The 22118-nt window shown below is 44.5% G+C and overlaps 4 protein-coding genes and 1 long non-coding RNA gene across 10 annotated transcripts; 3 read left to right on the top strand and 2 right to left on the bottom strand.

The window, feature by feature from the left end:
- Positions 1–683: 683 nt before the first annotated feature.
- Positions 684–3717, bottom strand: tsc22d4 (TSC22 domain family member 4). Its single transcript, XM_086104423.1, has 4 exons — positions 3214–3717; positions 2046–2167; positions 1933–1969; positions 684–1371 (listed from the first exon to the last, which is right to left on the bottom strand). The coding sequence occupies exons 1-4, from the start codon at positions 3715–3717 to the stop codon at positions 1165–1167; spliced, it is 870 nt and encodes a 289-aa protein (XP_085960549.1). The 3' UTR covers positions 684–1164.
- On the top strand, positions 2041–5672 carry LOC147209036 (uncharacterized). 3 transcript variants are annotated; one of them, XR_015099459.1, is made up of 4 exons: positions 2041–2179; positions 3198–3305; positions 3385–3754; positions 4317–5672. It is a non-coding gene; the product is annotated as an uncharacterized LOC147209036 (long non-coding RNA). The 3 variants fall into 3 exon arrangements; XR_015099460.1 differs by having other exon boundaries at positions 3198–3754; positions 4317–4447; positions 4694–5672; XR_015099458.1 differs by having other exon boundaries at positions 3198–3754.
- A 785-nt stretch (positions 5673–6457) lies between these two features.
- On the bottom strand, positions 6458–11982 carry mogat3a (monoacylglycerol O-acyltransferase 3a). Of its 3 annotated transcripts, none has more exons than XM_086104294.1 (9): positions 11855–11982; positions 8795–8973; positions 8661–8721; positions 8445–8588; positions 7809–7939; positions 7273–7316; positions 7071–7161; positions 6754–6862; positions 6458–6660 (listed from the first exon to the last, which is right to left on the bottom strand). In XM_086104294.1, exons 2-9 carry the CDS (start codon positions 8921–8923, stop codon positions 6506–6508), a joined length of 864 nt encoding a protein of 287 aa, XP_085960420.1. In that variant the 5' UTR covers positions 8924–8973; positions 11855–11982; the 3' UTR covers positions 6458–6505. The 3 variants fall into 3 exon arrangements, with proteins under 3 accessions (XP_085960420.1, XP_085960403.1, XP_085960412.1); XM_086104277.1 differs by lacking the exon at positions 11855–11982 and adding an exon at positions 9470–9686; XM_086104286.1 differs by lacking the exon at positions 11855–11982 and adding an exon at positions 9474–9608.
- Positions 10950–14497, top strand: LOC147209034 (uncharacterized). Its single transcript, XM_086104267.1, has 6 exons — positions 10950–11378; positions 11779–12213; positions 12292–12685; positions 12756–12860; positions 13064–13120; positions 13186–14497. The coding sequence occupies exons 1-6, from the start codon at positions 10950–10952 to the stop codon at positions 14046–14048; spliced, it is 2283 nt and encodes a 760-aa protein (XP_085960393.1). The 3' UTR covers positions 14049–14497.
- Positions 14498–15109: 612 nt separating this feature from the next.
- On the top strand, positions 15110–22025 carry atp1b2a (ATPase Na+/K+ transporting subunit beta 2a). Of its 2 annotated transcripts, XM_086104308.1 has the most exons (9): positions 15110–15407; positions 17213–17341; positions 17421–17525; positions 18743–18822; positions 18891–19016; positions 19601–19660; positions 19758–19784; positions 20021–20116; positions 20830–22025. In XM_086104308.1, the coding sequence occupies exons 1-9, from the start codon at positions 15302–15304 to the stop codon at positions 20992–20994; spliced, it is 894 nt and encodes a 297-aa protein (XP_085960434.1). In that variant the 5' UTR covers positions 15110–15301; the 3' UTR covers positions 20995–22025. The 2 variants fall into 2 exon arrangements, with proteins under 2 accessions (XP_085960434.1, XP_085960443.1); XM_086104317.1 differs by lacking the exon at positions 19758–19784.
- Positions 22026–22118: the final 93 nt, after the last annotated feature.

The following is a 22118-nucleotide window of genomic DNA, read 5'->3' as shown; positions in this document are numbered from 1 at the left end:
TGGGGCGTGCGTCCACATCCAGTCCAGGCGTCCGTCAGTCTGTCCGTGTGTGTTTGCTGCGGAGGGCAGTGTGCGGAGGAAGCCGCTGCTCGCCGGCAGTGGCAGAACAATGTGCTGGAGGAAGGGGGTGGGGAGTTCCAAGGGGGGAGTGGGAGGGGGGCTTCTCTTGCCCACTTCCCCTCTTAAAGGGCCAGCATCCTCTGCCAAAGACTCCTAATGGCAACACAAAGTGCTCTCACTGTGTTATCACACAAATAGGTCATTTTTCCCCAGGATTATTGCAAATGTTCAATTTCAGCTTGATACTATTGACACTCTTGAGTCATACACCCCAAATAATATTTAGATGAGTGACGGTGACAGGGAGAACATTGTTGGGCTCCGCTTGGCTGTCAGAGTGGTGCCTCTGTCCCTAGGTGACACCTCTGAACAAGCAGCGGATCAGTGATGTCACATCAGCTGTTAATGTTACACACACACTCACAGTAGTTGTCAACAAAGAGAATCTAGGCAAAGATCAGGGGGTTGGGGGGATTAACAGAATGCGTTCAAAAAAATCATCATGCGTGTGTCATCTAGATGCCGATGGTTATAAAAAAAGCACCGCTCCGAAATTGGAACATTTGAGAAGCAGTCATTTGTTCACTTTGTGTGTGTGTGTTTAGAAAACAACAACAACTAAGTTTTGTTGTAAAAACAATTTATTTTCACTACATCCTGCACTGATCACCTATCAATCACAGAGACAGAGAAAGCGCTCAGACGTCACAGCGACTGCCTATGATTGCTTATTTAATGGGCAGCACAGTGGAGTAGTGGTTAGCATGTCTACCTCACAGTTTTGAGGTTCGCGTTAAAAATCTTGGCTGCGGCTGCCCGTGTTTGCATGGGTCCCGTTTTGAATGTGAATGTTTTTTTTGGTTGTGTTTTTCTTGTCAAAATGTAGCCTGAAATTTGCTGGCGACCAGCTCAGGGTGTGCCCTTGCCATTATACAAAATGGATGGGTGGATGGAAAGCTTAAGAAAAAATTATCCAAGGATTAGTCCGTTTGACAAGAGATGGACAATGGATGTTGATTTTTCAACACTCTTAGGCACTGTTTTGCAATTTGAAGTGGAAATTTACACACACTATAGAAAACGGTGCTGTTGGCGTGGCAACCCTCACAATCCCCCCTGCGTCGAACTGTTGTCCCGTTGTGTCATTGGTGCAGCAGCGGGTGAGGGAGGCCTTGGTAAGTCTGCATGTGCACGCAGGACGCGGTTTTCGGCCTCTAGTTGCTGGTTCCTCTCTTGCAGCTCCCTGATTTGCTCCCTCAGTAGTTCCACCTCTTCCCGGACAGCCAGCATCAAATGACTCTTGACCAGATCCTGAGTGTGGACAGAGGGTAAACTTCAGACGGGAGCAGGCATTGGGAGTCCTCAGATTGATCGACTCTCACCATTGCAGCAAGGTGCTCAGCAGTTAGGCAAGGCGCAACTCAACCCTACACCCTTACAGGTCTCATCGTGTCCCTAAAAGTCTTTTCAAATTTCTTCATGTCCCTACAACTTCTGACAAGTCTCTTCAGTCCCGTAAAGTCATGTCCCCACAAGTTCTGACATGTCTACAAATGCCTTAGTGTCCCTACAAGTCAAGAAGTCTCTTCATGTTACGAAAAGTCTCTTCATGTCCCTAAAAGTCTCTTCAGTCCCTAAGAGTGTCATAGTGTTTCTTCATCTCCCTTACAGTCCTGTCCTGACAGGTTCTTACAAGTCTCTCAGTCCCTACAGGTGTCTTCAAACCTAGAAAAGTCTTTTCATGTCGCTCAAAGTTCAAGTCTCTCGATATTCCAGGTAAGTGAACCAACAATGCAGTGGGACGAAGACTCTGCCCCATAAAAGCTGGATGTGTGTGATGAAAGATGTCGTTTTCTGATCTGAACTACTCACCATGGCCTGTTCGATCTTGTTGTCGATGGCAACCACACTGGCGACAGACACAAACACATTTAGTCACAAAAAGCTCCCTCCTTTGCTTTGTCCCCAGACCCACACAACACTACCTGATGTCCGCCGGCAGGCTGAAGGCAGCGCTATGGTCCAGGCTGAACGCCGTCGGAGTGGGGATGAGGGTCAGAGTAGGAGGGGGAGAGCTCGGCTGAGAGCGAGACAGCCTGAGGACCGACTGACACACAGAGTAAGCAAAAATAAAATGGTGAAATACTTTGAACACTGTCTCATCGGTGATTCTTGATCCAATGCACCCACATCATCATCTTGAAGTTTACCATTCTACTTTCTTTGTGATCAAAACCAGTATAGTCCTGCAAGTCTCGTTCATGTCCATGCAAGTTTATTCGGGTCTTTTCATGTCCCTAAAAGACTCTTTATGCCCCTACAAGTCTCTTCATGCCCTTACAAATTCCTTCCTGTCTCTAAAAGTCCCAAGAAGTCTCTACATGATCTTAAAAGTCTCTTCAAGTCACATTTCTCCACAAGTCCCAACAAATCTCTACATGTCCCTTCAAGTCTCGTGTCCAGACAAGTCTCTTCATATCCATAGTAGTCCCAGTGAATTTCTGATCTCCTTACATGTCCCTGTAAGTCGTTACACATATCTTCATGTTCTTTCAAGTCCCTTTATATCAGTTAAAGTCCCTTCATATCTCTGAAAGTCTCTTCATGTTGCTAAAAGTCCCCGCAAGTCTAAAAGTCTCTAAAATTCTCTTCTAGTTCCTAAAAGTTCTGACACGTTTCTTCAAGTCTCATGCCCCAAGAAATCCCAATGCATCTTCAAGTCTCATGTCTCTTCATGTCCCTACAAGTGTTTTCATGTCCCTCAAAGTCTTTAAATAACCCCAAAAAAATCCCTACATGTTCCTAATACTTAGCAATATACTGTAAGTCTCTACATCCCCCTACAAGTCATGCCCTTCTAAATCTCTTCATACCCCCACAAGGCATGTCCCTAATAAGTCCCAACAAGTCGCTTAAGGTTCCTTCCAAGTCCAAATTACCCCATGGGGATAAATAAAGTTTTCTGAATCTGAATCTTCTAGTCATGTACCAACAAGTCCTTTCAAGGTTCTGTGAGTCCCTAAAAGTCATATCCCTAGAGGTTTCTCCATGTCTCTACAAGTCATGTCCCGATAAAACCCAAACCAGTCTCTTCAGGGCCCTTCAAGTCTTGCTAAGTTACTTCATGTTCCTCTCAGTGATGCTTTGTTGTACCTGCCCCCCGGCGTTAGAGGCCAAGCGTAATGGCGGAGGTGGGGAAGGCACTCGTCGCCCCACCGTTCCTCCATCTCCGATTGGCTGAGATGGTAAATGGACTGCTCCTGTAATTGACTCCAAAGACTCCAGTGATTGTGCGTGTCTTATGCTGTCCATGACCCGTTTCAGCCCCGGCCCATCCGTAAAGTCCGTGCACATCCAACGGCCACGCCCATATGTGTCGCCATGCTCTCGCCCGCCTGTGCTGCCTCCTGCCAAGCGGACCAGTCGGAACCTGGATGAGGCGCCTGCCCCCTGCCCTAAGGCATCATGCGAGATGTGTTTCCTCTTCAGGGAGGGTGTCGTGGGCTGGGAGGAGCTGCCCCGGGGACTGTGGGAGGTAGACGACGTTTGGACGACTGTCAGGAACACGCCGGGAGCTGATTGGCCGGCCCAGGTTTGACTGAAGTCTGATGTCACGCTAGTGATCTGGAAGCCACTCCGCTTTTTTTCACTGGTCATCACCGAGCATACGCTCCCTGAACATACACATACAAAGGTAGGCCTTGAAAATGAATGGATGAATGAATTGATGGCCTAAGCAAAATTGGCCCAGTATTATCACATCGGCAAAATTAGACCATGTATCATGAGGAAGGATAATGGCGATTAGTTTTCAACATTGGTACACACGTGGTTGCTCAACATTTGAGGGTGATATTTACCCTATTGACGACTCTTGTAGAAAATAGATGGCCGAAGCAAAAGTGACCAATGGGGTTAGACTATGTTTAAGATAACAGAGGTTGTTTTTAAACACTGATATGCCCCAGGTTGTTAAATTGAAGCGGAAATGTACCCAAATAAGGACAGGCACTATAGCACATTAATAGATGGTTTGTTGTCTGCATGTACCCTGCCATTGGCCGCGACCAGTCAAGGATGTAGCCTGCCTCTCACTCAAATTGTCACCTGTGATAGGCTTCAGCTCACCTGTAACCCTAATAAGGACAAGCTCGATACAAACTTCCTGGGTGTTTTTTTTTTTTGTGTGTCTATTTTGGTCCTACAATTGGCTGTCAAGCAATCCAGAGTGTACCCTGTCTTTCTCCTCAAATCAGGTGGGATATGTATGGCAAAACCCAAATGAACAAGCGTTCTGGAAAATGGATGGATGGAGACTGCGGAACTGCCAGTTTTATCAGACTCTTCTCCAAGTACGCTTCAAACAACACGTCAAACTATTTACAAGGTGGGAGGAGCATTTCCCACCTAAATGTTGCACTAATACTGAGAATTTTATGAGAATGAACTAAATCCTCTATTTTTAATCTAAGCACTGTCTAGTTTAGCACATTTTTTCCCAGCACATCGGTAATGTAAGGTAACACTTTAGATTTTCTTGAAGCATTGTCTCACCTGCTTCTTTGCGTCTTTGGAATTGTTGTCAAACTTCCTGTTTCACTCCTTTACTTTTCTTCTTCGCTTGTCCTGTCAGCTGCCGGCCTACGTTACTGCGCGTGCGTCAAGAAGGTTCTCTTCTGAAGGGCAGAGAAAAAAAGGAATTTAACAAAAAAAACATTCCGGACGCTTCCACGACGAGTCGCAAAAGTGTCCTCGTCCACTTTTGCGACAATGTGGTTAAGTGACTTTTTTTTACTACGGGTGACGTCAACGGACTGGAGTTGAACATTCGGTGTATACAGATCCTCCTCCATTCCTGCGATGACGTCACAATGGAGCAATTCTTTTTCTTTTTTTTTTCTCCCGAAAGTCATACCAGCTCAGTGCGCATGTGCTATATACGTTCCCGACACAGGGCTCAGGTTTATTTTCTAAATTAAATTAAAATGGTCCTTTTTTATTTTCTTATTAAGTTTGTAAGGAATATTTAACAGACTTTGCCCCTCATTCACATTACTTTTATGTAACCAGGTGAACCATACTTAGACTTTTGTAGTGAAGGCTGCCTCGTTTAACAAATGTAGCACTGTCACTTTAAGAGCCACGCTAGATGAAAACACGCGGGAACATATAGAGCGTGTGGGAATCAGACCAGGAAGCGAAGTAAGGGTGACATGCACGTGAAGGAGGGTAGTCGTTGAACTGTGGCTACTGCTTGTCCCAACTTGATACACCCATGATCGTCGTTGTAACCCTGGCGATATTCAGAGCAAAATATCGTGTTTCGGAGTTTGAAATCTGCCGCTAGTGAGTCGTGTGAACAGCTGTATAGCAGGGGAGATCATTTGTGTTTTTCCACGTGTTTTGTATACACCCAACATGCCGGAAAGTGTCGACAAGCCACTGCTGTTGTTTATTATGGTGAAATTTTCCTTAATCTGTTAGATAATTTTCTTTGATCTCTTAGATCCCTTTTCCAACTCTTTTAAAATTCAGTTAACATCTCAGTCTTTCATCTTAATGCTGAACAATTTTTCATTGTTCAGTCGGGAATAAAGCCCACCTAAAAATTATTTTGTGTCCAGTCCAATCTTTCCAAAGACCCGGCTACATTTATGTATCCATCTTCAATGTGTTCGTGTATTTGTTTGACTTAGCTGGTTGTGCAAACTTTTGTTCAAGGGCCACATTGATTTTTTTTTTTGATGAGCCAGGTCATTAGGAGTTAAAGTAAACGTGTGTAAAATATGTTGTTGTTTTTTTACTAGAAATGTAATAGTTGGCCAATTTAATGAAACTGAAGTGTTAACGGTGCATATAAAAAAAGGTTAATTTTGCAAATATTATATTTAATTTTATAAAATATAAAATTTAATTTTTTATATTTGTAAAATTAATTAAACCAAGTATTTCATGAGATAAATGATATTTTAATAAAATGATTCTGTTTTATATTGCATCACTCATTCAAATTAATTTATTATATATGTTGGTTGCAAAAGTAGGTATACAATAGTATCTCATTGGTGAAATTAGTGACATGATGAATGTACAGTATTTTTATTTTGTATAATAAACAAGTAATGTGCATGCTTTTATTTTTATAACTATACCTACTTTTGCACCCCCTGTATGTCATTTATTCATAACAAAATATATACATATTTTAATATACAATAAACAATTATTGAATGACAAAAATATTTTTTAGGAAGAAAATAACGAGATTAATGCAACCAACACAGTACAGTATGACAGGACCTTTGATAATGTAAATGCCTGCTGGCCCAAATTAAAAATACTTTGCCTGCCCCTCGTATGAAGCAAAAATGTAGATTCATATTATGTCAATCATGCATTTGTGTGTAACAATTTTATTGGACACAGAGAAAACAGTGCAAGAAGGTCAGGTGAAGGTCAAGTGATGGTGCTCCTGCAGACCATATTCGTGTTTGTGCTGCTCAAACAGCTCGCTCAGATGCTCCAGGTAAACTTTGTGAAGAGCGTCAATATCCTCGCTTTCTGGACTCGGACAGGTTGCGACCTGGATTGGCTTCCCCACTGCAAACAGATACACTGCTGAGTGGTGCGGAGAGACAGACGCAGACTGGGGGGCAGCGGGGGTCGTTGTTGACATGTATGGATGGATCGTACCAACTGTGAGTATGGCTTTCCTGTGCGGCATCAGCCCAAAGCTGTACTGAAAGACTCCTCTGCCGTTGACCAGAGGCAGTGCTATTCCCATAATGCTTTGTAGCCGGTCCTGTCACAGAACAACAGACTTTATGTCCCTACAAGTCTTTTAATTAATGTCCTTATAAGTCACGAGTCCCACCAAGACTCTTCATGGTCCTAAAAGTGCCGACAAGTCTTTTCATTTCCAAAGTTTCTTCATGTTCATGACCTTCCGATAAAAACGCAAGTTGGACCCTCATGCGTACAACCAGTGTCACTATGGCAACCAAACTCACCTGCAATGTCCTGAGAGGAGAGCCGGTCGGGTTCTGAATTTGATCAAACAGCTCGTTTTCTCCAAACGAGAAGACGGGTACCAGTTGAGCTCTGCGCACATGCACAAACACACACACGAGAAAATTTTAAAAAGCGAGCGGGTCAATGTGCTTGTGCTAGCCCCGCCCACCTCCTCCTGACCCTCATTCCCAACTCACACACCCGTGTCTCAGAGCCAGTTTGATGAAGCCCTTCCTTTTCCGTAGCTGTAAGAAGAAGAAACTTTATTGACATAGAAAATCCCCCCGTACATTTTAGTTCTATGTTCCTAATCCCATCATGTAGCCTTACGTTATGTGCCTTCGATCTCTTCCTAACACATACCACTACAAGTCTTCACGTCCCGACAAGTCATATCCCTTTGAGTTTCTTCACGACTCTTCATTTTCCTACAAGTCATGTCCCTCCGAGTTCCTAAAAGTCTTATGACCCTGCAGCTCTTCATTTCCTTAAAAGTTACACACGTACAAGTTCCCACAAGTCTCTTCATCTCCCCCTACAAGACATGTCACGACAAATTTATACAAGACTCTTCATGTGCCGACACGTCATGTCTCTGCACATTCCAAAAAGCATCTTCATGTCCCGTCAAGTCTTTACATATTCCCACAAGTCCCGACAAGTCTCTCCATGTTCCTATGAGAACATTCATTGACACAAACGAAGAAACAGAAACATTTTTAGTGACACGTTCACACCTGGAGCGTCAAAGCTCCTGGGCGAGCATCCAGCGCCTCTGGAGCTGCGCCTACTGCAATGACGGCGACGTTTCCTCCTTGAGGACGACTCAGCAGATAGGAAAGGCTGGACTTGGAGCTTGATACCAGACCTAAGAGACACACAGGTGTCACATTGTTTTCCTTGTCTGGGTCTCAAACCTCTGGGGAAATCTGTAGCACATCAGACAGGCAATGAGGAGGGCAGCGTTTGGGCCCCCTCTGGTCACAGCTTCATATGTCCCTTCAAGTCATGTCGTTCGAAGTTAAAAAGAAAATTTGTTTTTTCCTGTCCCTACAAGTCTCAATGTCTCTCTCTGTGTCTTCTAAAGTCTCTTCAGGTCCTTACGTGTCCTTATAAGTAATCCTCGTGTGACTTCCTACAAGCCTCTATGAGTTTCTGCACGTCTTTCAGTGTCCCTACTAGTTTCTTACTGTTCCTTAAAAGCCCCTTACAAGGCTATTCATGTCCCTACACTCCCCCACCAGTTTCTTCATATCCCTACAGGTGTCTTCATGTCACTAAATGTCCCCACAAGACTTTTATCCCCACAAGTTGTGTTCCTGCAATGTGCAAGTCTCAAAAAGTCTTCAGGTCTTAACATGTCTGGTTTTTACCTCCACACATGATGTAATCTCTGAAGAACGGCACTCGGAACCAGAAGGGCAGCATCAGCAGATGAGATTTGAGTCCAGGAAAGAGACCGGTGAAACCTGTGGACTCGGTGCAGAAGTTACAGAACGCCCCGGTGGCCAGCACGCCTGGCAAATGACACGGGGCGAGTGAGACAGGCGGGACAGACAGCAAGGTGGACAAACACTCGAGCATCTCACCATGTGGATGGAATCCAAATATGTAGTTCTTGCCAGGGTCCAGGTCAACCGTTTTCACCAGCTGAAGATAGACGAGACTCATCAAGTCCATGTCGCGAGACACACTCGTGACGTGGTCGCGCAAGTGGAAACACCTTTATGGGAAAGTAGTCACGGAAATGTTCCCACACTCCCCAGTGCCGGAGCCACTGGCACCTGCGACCTCCGCGGTTGGGTGTGTCCCAGTCCAGCCACAACCAGCCGGCGTAGAGCAGCGCCGCCATCCACCAGGTGGAGAAAGACAACAGGATGAAGGTGGCCAGACAGCATTGGGCTAAGGGACGGACGGGTAGGTTGACAGGAAGAGACACATCAGGACAGTGTTATTATTGATCGTTATTTTCTTGTTCATCCAAAATACAAACCCAATTCTAATAAAGTTTGGACGTTGTGTTTAACATAAATAAAAATAGAATACAGTAATCCCTCATCTTTCAGGGCTTCACTATTTCACAGATTCTGTACGTGTTACACGTAGTAAAATACATTAGATATCTTGACTTTGTAATGTATTCAATGAAATATCGATTGAACATGATTTACAAATCATCGTATTTTGTTTTTATTTATGTTTAACACAACGTCCCAACTTCATTGGAATTGATTTTGTCACGTGATTACTATAAAAAGACATTTTGTATTATTTTATAGAATTGTGTTCGGTTAATGCATGTTAAGATTTCCTTTATTCACTCACATTTATATTCAATCAATGCAGCGACAACGTTGACGACATCTCGCGAGAATAAATATTGGCAAGTTCCCTTTACCTACACCCAGGAAGGAGAAGATCCACTGCAGCACGGCGGCGGTTTGCAATCTTCGCCTTAGCGGGACGTTGAGCGGGGCAAAGCGGATCTGCATGGGGGATGGCTTCGCCGGGGGGGAGTTGTGCAGAGTCGTCGGATGTCTGGCGGATATTCTCGCGGAAACTTTTCGCACGATCAAACTTCGTAAACACGCCTGGTCTCGCTCTGCAACGCGCATATACGTTGTTCGTGGGCGGTACGCAGCCCGCAAATCAGGACTGAGTTCATGTGGGTTTGGCGTGATTGGTTCAATATAGGCGTGTTCGAAGTTCGATTGTAACTTTAGACTAATGCAATTTTCATCTTCTTGTTGTGTTTCTCTTGTTTACTCATCATTTGTCTATATTTTTTCCTGTGGAATGTATGTTGTGCGTGTACAATGTATAATAGATTGGGAAAAAAAATTGGTAAACAAAAGTGAAATTTCAGGCGTAGTTCACTTCCCGAACAGGGGGTGGCGACCGAGATAATGCTCGGTTCAGCTCGCACACGCGCGTGAAGTCACCGAAGAAGAAAGAAGGCACGGGTGGGACGAGGCTGCTGTTTACTGGTTCGTGTGTTTGAGTTTTTCACCAACATTAATCTCATTGTCAATATTGTGCTCGTTAATTTACGACGAGTAATTAAGGTTAAAAAAACCCACTTTACGTTTACAGGTGTCCGTTAGATCTGAATGTGCTAACGTTTCAAATTATAACGAGGGGGCGTGTCGGCGAGGTGCCTCCATTATCGGACGCCTTGGCTTTCATTTTTGCTTGTGCAAAAATTACTAATTTTTCTAGGTAATACATGCACTCCTCTTATAATATAGGGTGCTCCCAACGTCTTTAAAACCAAGAAATGTTACACCGCTTTTGTTTTTGCTTGTGCAAAAATGATTCATTTTTCTACTTCATACATGTCCTCTTGTTTTTCAGGATGCTCCCAAGGTCTTCGCTATCAGAAATGTTACATAATCAATTAAGATGTTAAGCGGTGTCAGAACGATGGCATAGATAGAGGTTAGTGCATCTGTCCTGTGCAAGTCCTCAATTACCATTGCAAAATGATCAAGTAAATCAAATCATATCTTGCTTAGTCACAGCACATTTCCAATTTATGTCACTTTGCACTCAGGACATATACTTGTGTTCTTGAACTGTACCAACGCATTCTCAGTGATGTTGTTTGTTACGGTTCCAAAGTAAATAATACTGTCATTGTCTTCTCAACGAAACAACATGAAGCTTGGTTATTATTTTACTTAAAATCATTTCTCTTAGTTTGCGGTGCGCTGTTGGATGGAGTGTTGAGCAAGGAAACACAATTGCACAAAAAAATAATAAACATGACAACAATCAGAGAGAAGGCATCCCAAGGTTCCGCCTTCATCTCATTTTGGACTTCTCGCTGTATACTTGAACGAGCTCCCTCTGTGTAGAAGAAGAGCCTTTTTTTCCCCATGGCGGCGGCTGAGAACAACCCCAAGGTTGCCGTATCTAATTGCAGCCTCTGTCCAAGTAAAGAACTACCAAAGCCAGATTGCCCTCGTCCCCGCCCGCGTGCTGCAGCTGCCGCGGGCATGCAAAGCCAGAAAACGCCATGCAGCCGGAAAGAAAAGAGACGACTTCAGAGGGGCAAGAGAAGAAGCCAAGTGGAGAAGGCGGGTGTCATGGTGAAGAGGGCGTTGAGTGGCGGCAAGCGGCAGTGGGACAAGAAACATTACTGCATGTTCTGTCGCCGGCCGCAAGTTAAGATTGCTCGCCACCTGCTCAGAAAACACGCGGATGAAAAGGAAGTTGTGGCAGCGAGCGTCCTGCCTACAGGCTCCAAGAAGCGCCACCTGCTGCTGGAGCAACTGCGCTGCAGAGGAAACTTCCAGCATAATGAGGTTTGTTGAAGCAACAGCACGGCGTTAATGATGATAACAATTTTTTCTTAGAAAAAAAAGAAATCGTTTGCAGGTTCCGCCTCCACCAACCTGTAACAACAGTACAATACTTAACAAACGTTCGTGTTAAACATCAGGTTGAGCCTTTTTAATTATGAATTTAATGAAGGTGAACCAAATGTAACTTCCCCAAACTTTTTATGTTGATTTCAATAAAATTACACATTAGGCACTTCAAAACATTTTGTAATAAGAACTCAAGGGATCATATTTGTTTGTTGCAGTGAGTTCAGTATCATGTGTAGGTGTGTCAATTGTAGAGTGCAATTTGTCATTGTTCAGTTCTCTCTCGATTTTGCGCGTGTACTTCTTGGAGTGTTTTCATAGTTCTATCTGTCAGGTGATAAGACAGGGCAGCGGCGAGATTGTCCCTTGGCGACGACCCTCTCAGGAAGTGGATGCCAGGAACTACCTACCGTGCCCGCGCTGCCTCGGCTTCTTCCTGCATGCTGACCTCTGGAAGCACCAGATCTCTTGTAGGAAAATGGCCTCCGACCCATCCAAAGATTCAAGTCACCCCACAGCTGATCCATCAAAGGCTTCCTCCTCTGAGCCAACAAGCGAGGGCTGCGCAAACTCGCCAGGAGACGCAACTCTCCATCCTTCAGATGAAACCTCAAGGTCTAACCAGTTCCGGCCTTCCCAGGCGGAACCTCTCAGTAAGCGTTGCAGAGTCCAGGCCGAAGCATCTCGCCTACTGCCCATATCCAGCGTGGCCTCTGAGAGCTGCAGCGAAATTCTACACCGCATGAACCTGGACCACGTGTCACAACAGGTCGGCTCATGTCTTTTTACCCATCAGCCCGCTATTGTGCTCTGCGTGACAAGCAGTCTCCTTCCTTCCCCCCTCTAGGTGAAATCTGATTGGTTGATCTGTAAGTATGGGAACAAACTGATAGGAAACCAAGACAGCAGCCAAATGAGGTATGACTACATCAGTCAGAAGCTGAGGAAGCTCGGCAAGTTCCTCCTGGCTGCTAAGTCTTTGGACTCCGGCATTCAGAACCTCCAGGACCTCTTGGCCCCAGGATGCCTAAGCCTGGCACTGGCCGCCGCCAGGAAGTCATCCGGTTATCAGTGGAGCTGCCTCCCACCGTCGGTGAAGACCATGCTGAAGGCTGTGTGTGAGATTGCCATAGAGGAGAGCATTCAAAATGGCGATCGGGAGAGCGCAGCCAGGGCCAAAGACTTTTATCACCTCCTGGGGAGGGACTGGGACCACCTGAGGCTGTCGACCACAAAGTCAGGTAGCACCTTGAAATGCCGTGGTGACTGACCAAGTCCAGGTCTTCCTTTAAATTGTTGATGTGTCAGCAGCAGAAGAGGAAAAACCAAGAGAGAAATCACTGGCCCATTCGAGAGGTGAAAAAAAGTCCCAGGATGACGGAATTAGCGATGAGAACTCTGACCATAGAGTCCTGAGTAAGTCCTAACCCTGAACATCAAGTGTTGATCCCGATTCCAAATTGAAGTGAAAAGTGATCAGAAAACAAAATACTCAAGCACAGCTAACTTGAAAAATCGACATAGTTGCTTCTCCTAACCGCTGACAACTGGTTTTGAATTGCACAAAAGATACACTGATTCATCTCTGGGTACTACATGTCCATCTTGCCTGTCCGCAGTCCTGTCGAAGAGCTCAAGCTTAACAAAGGGGTCGACACCGCAAAGTCCCGTGACAAGTGGGTGCATTCAGTCTTCTCCTGAGTCTGTTTTCGTCTTTGTCTCATCACCATTTGTTCTTCAGCCCCTTCCGTGCCAAAGAAGGTCCACCGCCGTCCGTGGTCGTCTGCAGAGAAAGAGGCTGTCTGGAGACAGCTGGGAGTCCATGTGCTGGTCCAGACCGTACCGGGTAAGGAGGTCTGTGAGAGATGTCTGGAGCCTGTCCTCAGGGGACGACACTGGAAAGACATCAAGAACCAGATCCAGAGCAAAAAGAAGCAGCAGTTCCGTGCTCGGATGGAGCTTCTGGAGAACCACGTTCAACAAGACCTTGTCCAAAACCAAAATAAACAACCACAGAGTCATATGAACGTACAGCCCAAAGACCTCATCCAAAGCCCGAAAAAGCTACACTGCCCTACCCAACCGAATCCGGTGGAACAAACTCTTAATCATGCCAAACACAAATGCCACGCCCAAGCGGACAGACAAGACCAGGACCACATTCAAAATAAACCTCAGTGCCAAGCTCAAATGAATCACCTAGACCACATTCAGGTCAACAAGCAGCAGCAGCAGTACCAGGCCAGAATGGGTTGCCATGACCTTGTTCGGTTCCACAAGAAAGACTTGGACCATGTGAACCAGCAGAACCAAGAGCAGCAGATGAGTCTGAACAGGGACACCTGCGCACTCAGTGATACCCCTTCTAGACCCGATGGGACACATCTTGACCCAGGACAGTTGGTGGACAGGGACCCTGCCATCAGTCCTTATGAACTCGGAAGAACATCTGGGCCCCACATGGACCAGAGCTTGTCTGGAACCACATGGACAGATGTATGTCTGGGCCAGAACTTTCACACCAGCAGACCACTGGCCAGAAACCTCCTGCAGGAGGCAGATTCCGAAACAGACAATCCACATTTTGGACCTATCCGCTATTGACGGTACCTGGCTAGTCTGAACTCTGTTGAGGTTGGGTTCCACTTCAAAAGTCCCTTAAAATACCCTTAACCCACTATTGTCCTGGTGACACGGTCAGGAAGGCTTCTGCCGTCAGTCCCAGATGATGATGTGCAGAGAACCTTAACTATTCCTCGGTGTTGGGAACCAAGCCCTGGTGTGACTAGTAAAAATTTGGGAATAATAAAGGCCCGCTCCAAAAAATGTAGACGTTTACCCACACCTAATTGTAATTTCAAACTCATTTGACAACGTGTCCCTTGAGACTAAATGGCTTACAGATGACTTGATTTTAATGTTGCAGAAGTGCAAGGACACTGGAGTTTATGTTGCCTCTTTGCAACCTGTCAAAATGCCAATTACTACTTTCCTATTATTAACTATTTTATTTTGTTTTTGACTCTGTGAAATACATACTACCATTCCAGTGAGTTTGTTGTCGCTTGAAAATGTTTTGTTCTGTGAAAATATCTGAAATTGATCGGGACTTCAGTCCAGACAGTGTTAATATGGTAAAAAGAAATTGGATCTTTGAGCGGTAATCATACCGCAATCGACGACTGTATTTTAATTTGGGCACTTACTGTACTTTATGTTGAGCAGCTACGCGGTCGGCGTCTGAAAATGAATGTTACAGAGAGCTCAAGAATACGCAGGTAGGTGCGTTTTACAGGCCATTTTAGTTCGGTTCTACCAAACAATTTGCAAGTGGGTTCGCTGTCCATTCACATAACTAAGCCATTTCGTTTGACGCACTCAATGAAGTGGACCGAATTAAATATGAAACAGGGCACCTTGGGAGTGCTCGCAGGAGACCATTTGTCCGCTTTTAATGAGGACCGACCTCGAAATCTGAGGCGGGCTGAGAGAACTCGTGTAGCTTAACATACAACAATAACATGACAATGTTGTGTAAAACGTGTCATGCCATTTAAAAAAATATATATATTGTGGATGTTAAATGTCACTCGGTGTTCTCACTCCCCCCCCCCCCCAATCATCACGCGCGTGACGTCGTTTGGGCGCACGCGCAGAGAGCGGCGTATGTGACGTCGCGCAGGGAGGTGCGCCGCAAGTGACGCCATCCCGTCCCCTTCCACTCTCGTTCTCCGTCCGTCTCCCTCCTCCCAGAGCATCCTTCTCACCTCCGCCATCGCCATCGCCATCTTCATCATCGCTCGACTCTCGTCTTGTCCTTTCGCCGGGCCTTCATCCTCTACCTCCTCCTCTTCATCATGTCCGCCGCCAAGCAGGGGGGCCGCAAGGGTTCGGGCGAGTGGCGTGAGTTCTTCTGGAACCCGCGCACGCACGAGGTGCTGGGTCGAACCGCGGCCAGCTGGGGTGAGTCGCGCGCACGCGCCGAAAAAAAAAAAAAAAAGTAACGCTTGACTTGAAATTACATTTTATGTAATCACGTAAGTGTGATAGTCAATGACACCTTGGAGGAATTGTGTCATTTTTTGGTTTTCAATCAGTTATCTGAATATGTGGTTTTGGATGCTGGTTGTCGTTTTGTTTTGTTTTTTTAATGCCCACCGATGCGGAAGCTGCCCCCTGGTGGATCTCACGTTATTTATTTTTTGCAAAACACACACACACACACACACAAAAACATAAGGACATCTACTCTTTGCATAACCCCCTGTGATGATGTCATACATCCCAGCATGCACCAATGCAGCGGCAATTTGGCCTTGATGGGAGCTGAAGGACACACACACACACATACACACAGATGAACAAACGCATGTAGCGGAGCGCAGAAAGCAGTGTGTGCGTGTGAGTGTGTGTGTACTTTAATCAGGATTATTTGCCGGGACGCGGTTGAGTGGATTGTAATCTGTTGAAACATTTTCCATACTTCCGAGGACCGGCGCTCTTGAAGTGTGTCCCTCACATAACTGCGTTGCGTACCCTGAAACACCATGCGACTGATTTTATTGTTTTCGCGTTTCAACATAAATACCCATGACCTATTTAATAGAAAAGAACGTGAATTGAATAGGTTGTAATTTTATGTGTATCCACCATTGCTATCTGAGATGCCGTCAGAACAGTTAAACACGGTGAGCACATTCACAAAGGAGCTGCTGTAGGCCTCAGCTTGCGTTCAGACACTCGCATGCCATCTGACCAGGCCCCGCCCCTTTAAGGCACATATTGTACTACATGTAAAACAGATAAGTCGTACCTTTTTTTAATATACAGTATTTCATGCTTGCAATTGTGTGTGTGTGTGTTTATTCAAAAATGTGTTTTCCTAAACATGTACTGTATATATTGAAATCGTTTCATATGGTTAAAATTGTTTTTGTAGGTCTCTGCATCATGCTTTACCAACTATACTACAAGTGTGTCTTGGTTTGCGGAATTTTAGGGTTAAAGCACAGGTGTCAAACTTTGGTCCTCGAGGGCAGCTGTCCCGCATGTTTTAGATGTTTCCCTCCTCCAACACACCCGGTTCAAATGCTCAGGATTGTGTTCAGGTTTCTGCAGAGCTTGCTGTTGGGCTGAGAATTTCAGTCAGGCGTGTTGGAGGAGGGAAGCATCCCAAACATATAGGAGAGCGGCCCTGGAGAACCAAAGTTTGACACCTGTGTATGAAAGCATTGCAGTGGGTGAAAGTGAAAACGAAAGCCTTTTACTAGTCGGGCCTGGAGCAGGTCCAGTTCTGACGTGTGAGATCAGTGCAAGGATTGCGGCAATCCTGTTAGTCCCAACGTGTTAATCTTCAGCACACGGCAACACTTTTAATGAATTTAAGTCTGTACGAGACCTGCGAGTCAGGAGCCACGTGGGCGCCCACGGGGCTCCTCTTGAAGACCCTTTCGACGGAATTCCTGATTACTTTTGGCCATCCTGGAATGAAAGAACAGAGAAGATGCACGGGCGGGAAAGCACCGCTGTTAATTCGACGTTGGATTTCAGCAATAAGAGGATTTTGGTCTGCCGCTGGCTCAAAAGTATCAATAAGTGAAAAAAACAAACACCCGTGGCACCCTCCCCCTCCATTCATTCTGAACTGGGTCATCGGCGGCAGGGGGTGCTTAACAACACAAGAGGATTATAGACATTAGAAGGATGACTGGGGAGGGGAGACGGCCCCCCTGGACCCAAATAATGAGTTCGGCCCACCCCCTCGTTAGGTCTGATCCTGCTTTTCTACCTGGTCTTCTACCTGTTCCTGGCCGGGATGTTCACGCTCACCATGTACATCATGCTGCTGACGCTGGACGACTACAAACCCACCTGGCAGGACCGCCTCGCCACACCAGGTAGCTGAGGGGAGGCAATCGCAATCGGTTGATAAATTCCGGCCCGTGATTGGTCGAATCTGTTGTCGGCGTCTTTCAGGGATGATGATTCGTCCGAAGGGCAATCAGCTGGAGCTCACCTACTCCCTGACGGAGACGAAAAGCTGGGAAGACTTTGTGCAGAATCTCGACTCCTTTTTGATTCGTAAGACATCCCGCCATTGATTGTTGCCTTATGATTCCGGTGGTTGTGACTCAAAACAGCAAAGTCGCCCAATTTGAGGACGCGATGAGCATGACTTGACCAGTCTTGTGTGTTTTCCAGTTGAAAATCTGCATTTTCATGACAGTGTTTGTGGCTGTCCAGCGTTTGACCTCAAGTGGGTTTTTAAGTTTGATGATTGTAAAGTTCCAATACTAGCACCAATGTCAAGCTTTATGCAATAGAAAAGTGTTTCTCAACCCTTTTCTGTGATTTTTTTTTTTCTTCAGCTGAGTACCCCTAACCAATGCAAAGCAATTTTGGATAAAAAGGGAGAAAAAAAAGGCTGATGTACTAAACTTTGGAACTCCATTTGTAGTGGTATCTCAAGTACAGGGGTCACCAAAGTTGATAATAGCCCACTCGTGAAGTTATCATTTGTAAACGTTAACATATGCAGAGATTTATAGACGTCAATTGTTGCATATTGATATTTATCTGTTTCTTACCATGTGAAATATTTGTTTATAATTATTGGGAGAAATCGTGTACAAGTGTGAAATATCATTCAGCATTAAGTTAAATCAAGGTCATTTTAACGAATGTGTTCTTTCAGAAGTGTGCGTATAAAATTGGTATCCCTTTTATATTAATTAGTCCACGAAGAAGTAGATCTCACTTTCAAAAAGGTTGGTGATGCACTATTTGGAAAAAATATATAATAATTTGAAAAAAATATCAATAATTAGCTACATTATAAATAAAATAAAATAAAAATAATTATCAACATAATCTGTTCTCCTTTCGGATTATCGTACAGAGTTTGTCTCAGAAAAAAACAATGAATGTAATTTGAAATAAAAGTAGAAACTGCTAAAAAAAATCTTAAATTTTCAATGTAATAATTTAAAGAAGGCTGACATCATCACTGGGTGTCAGTGCTGAATTTTGCATTGTTCCACTGAACTGAGTTTTAGTGAGACTATTTTCCCCTTTTGCATTGATGCTACATTTAAAAGATATTTTTAAATCTCCAATAGCAATTTCCTAATTTTATTTTGGTGACGCACCTGCCAGAAATCGGCACTGTGTGCCAACACGTTTTTTAAACGTGAATTTTATCGGTGATTTTTTTGCGTCAGTAACTTGGAACTTGCGTGAAACTAGAACCTGAGATTTAATTACGAATTGCACTCTTATTTCTAAATTTCTGTCTGTAGCCTACAACGACACCCAGCAGGTCCAGATGAATGACGACTGCCTCCCCGACCAGTACTTCATCCAGGAGGACAGTGGAGAGGTAAACCCTGTCTCTCACCCAGCTCTATGTATCAGTCTCACCTCATCTATCTGTTTGTCTGTCGACAGGTGAGGAATAATCCCAAGCGCTCCTGTCAATTCAATCGCTCAATGTTGGAGGAATGCTCGGGGTTTCCCGATCGTTCCTATGGTTACAGCCGAGGGCAGCCCTGCGTGCTGATCAAACTCAACCGGGTATGTTGAAACCTTGTGAATGGTTGTCGCCACACACGCATTCTCCACATGAGGTTGAATCTTGGCAGTCGTCTTTGCCTTTCATGACGGCGATACACAAGCGAGCCACCAGGGGGGGCTCCAAGGCAAGCTGTGTCTGCTTCATCCTCATTTAACAACTGCAGGTTGTATTAATACTGTGCGCTCGTTTGAAGGCTAGCTACGGTGGGTTAGTCAATCACATTTTCTTGTTCTACTATCATTTAAACTAAGTTGTTTTTTCCACTCATTTCATTAGTTTTGTTTGTAATTTTTATTTTGAAGACCATTTTTTTGTCTCATGCAAATGAGCCACACAGCAACAGCGGGGTGGCTTGTTTGGGGCTGAAACGGATTCAGGATTTTTCAATTCATTTTGATGGGGATAGATGATTTGAGACAGGTGTCAAATGAGTAACACGATAAGATTCCTCACGAAATGAAATAAACTCAAAAGTTAAGGTAGCGCCGTGTTTGCGTTCAAGCAATTCAGAAGTAGATCTCCCCTAATATTTGCCTTTAAGACAAACACAGATTCTAACAAGGTCCTGTTTTTCTACTTGCAGGTGATCGGGATGCTTCCCGGAAAGGATGGACAATCTCCTTTTGTCACCTGTGCAGCCAAAGTAGGCCTGCCTGTCTACACATTTGTCTGTATGCACATCTGTCGGTCTCTTTGTGTACACAACGTGTGTGTCCCTCCACTTCTCCTCTCTTCCTCAGTTGTACAAAGTGGGAGAAGATGAGTTGGTAAGACCAGTAGAACCTTGCCGAGCTTACTGGGACTCTCTATGTAGCCTTCAAATTGAAGTCAGTCCTTGAATGGAACGCTTGCTCATACGTAGATAAGAGGAAGCAGCTTTTAGCCTCGTCTCTCTCAGAAGCACCTTAAATGTTTAATGGAGGACTTGGAAATGGTTATTTCCTGTTTGACCAATCAAATGCCATTCGTGTGTGTGTGTGTGTGTGTGTGTGTGCGCGCACAGAGGGAAGACAGCGACAAGATGGGACCTCTGGTTTATTATCCACCAAATGGAGGCTTCAACCTCATGTATTACCCTTATTATGGCAAGAAAGCTCAGGTGACACAAATCAACAAGTCATTCCACCTTCTTACATTGAAGTTAGATTGCTTGTCCCTGCGGACTTGCATTCACACTCTAAATTTGTTCCATTGTATTGCCAACAACCTGTTCTCTTCATTTTATGGCCCTTCTCACGCTTTCCCACTTTTTCCCCCCCACCAATGAGATTTCAGCTTCTGTGTTGCCACGTCAATCTAATCTGCCCAGAGTTTTCAGAATCAATAATTCTGGCCCTTGTAACTTCATGTATATTAGTAATGCAAGTGTTTTTCTAACCAATTATGTTTCAAATTTAAAAGCTGGCAGTCCCGCCATATCGTCAGCATTTTGACTTCTTCTCGATTGTTTCATAGTTTGACTCGCAAAACGCGTCAGTAGCGATCCACACGTGACTACATTTCATATTCTGCATCTCTGGTGAACGTGATCTATAATATTTAAAATATTTGCACATATTTATGATGTTCTTGTCTCAATATTGCACATAAATATTGATTTAGAGTTGCTGCAGAGGATGTACAGGGCACTTTTGCATGCTGTCATGTTGGTATTTTGAATAATATTGATGATTTGTTTAACTGCGACACGATAGTGGTGTCGATCAAAATCGTGGCCCAGGTAGCAAATGCAAAGCCCTCCACTGTTATAAGTCGATATACGTGTTGTGCTTCCTGTGTGCGTGTGTGTGTGTGTGCGTGTGTGTGTGTCAGGTGAACTACACTCAGCCGCTGGTGGCCGTCAAGTTCCTGAACGCCTCTCTCAACACCGACATCGACGTTGAGTGTAAAATCACCTCCAACACGCTCGCTCCCGGCAGCGAGCGAGACAAATTCGCCGGCCGCGTGTCCTTCAAGCTACGAATCGACAACAAGTAGCCGCGCGGCGTGGAACCCGCAAGGCTGCAAACGTCAACGCACCGCAGTCATGACTCTGACCACTCACGGTTTCGCACCCCTTCGCACCCAAAGTTGCTGAACAATCACAGCGCCCTCGCAGTTTGACGTCAGCCCACCAGAATCTCAGTCTACCTTGCCTAACCTCAATCAAGCCATTTATTTATATATTTATCTATCTATTTATTTATTTATGCACTCACTTTCACCATATCCTGGAACCTTGGCTGGCACTTCTGTCATTTAGTTCAGCGGCTCTCAAACTGGGGTTTCCTCACCACCCTAGTGCACAAGCTGTAGCTAGAGAGTCCGCAAAAATAATTTGCAATAAGACAATATTTCATATCATTTTTAAAAATAAGTGCATATCTACGTATGAGGAAAGGTGCGCCAACAAAATATACACAAGCCAGTTACTTCTCCCTACCTTGGATTTATGTCAACTCTGATCAGACTATGTATGATCAAGTAAATTTGACATAAAGGAATGAAGTCCTGATTTTTTTTTTTTGGTCTAGAATAAAAAGTGTAATAGTGTGAGGAGAAGTTGTGCAGGATTTCCTTCCTTCGTTACATTTTAACTTTAATATCATGTATTGGAAAACCCAGAATTTATTCACAAAGGATTACGACTGTAAAAATGTTTGCTGAAAAAATATGAGTTGATCCTCACAAGTGTATGAGGTTTTATTTATTTATACCCCTCACCCAAAAAAAAGTGATAATCAAAATGTCACAAAATTACGAGTCTATTGTTGTACTTGTTGGCAGCCAAAGTCAGTCCGGTGTCACAATGGTGGGTTTTTTTCTATTCAATTAGTTTCTGATTTCATAAATGGTTGAACAGTTTGTTTTAGTGAGTTTTTTTATGTACTGTACTTTCCTCACAAATCTTCTCTCTTCCAATCACCTTCGTTTGTGTGCAACCAATCATGATGTATGATGTCATGTGATTTGGGGTGTCCTGTCTGAACATAACCACGTGATTAAAAACAACGATTTTGTTCCTTTTATTGTCGCATTTGAATGACTTTGTCCCCACTACTGTCTCAACTAAACGTTTCATTAAGCCACATATGTTTTAATAACCGGATTTTTAGTGATAC

Source organism: Hippocampus guttulatus, chromosome 2, assembly GCF_054856545.1.
Source record: "Hippocampus guttulatus isolate MCC_2025c chromosome 2, RoL_Hgut_1.0, whole genome shotgun sequence".
In the NCBI taxonomy this organism is placed as follows: domain Eukaryota; kingdom Metazoa; phylum Chordata; class Actinopteri; order Syngnathiformes; family Syngnathidae; genus Hippocampus; species Hippocampus guttulatus.
Note: the sequence above shows the minus strand (reverse complement) of the source record. Positions and strands in the feature narration are given on the sequence as shown.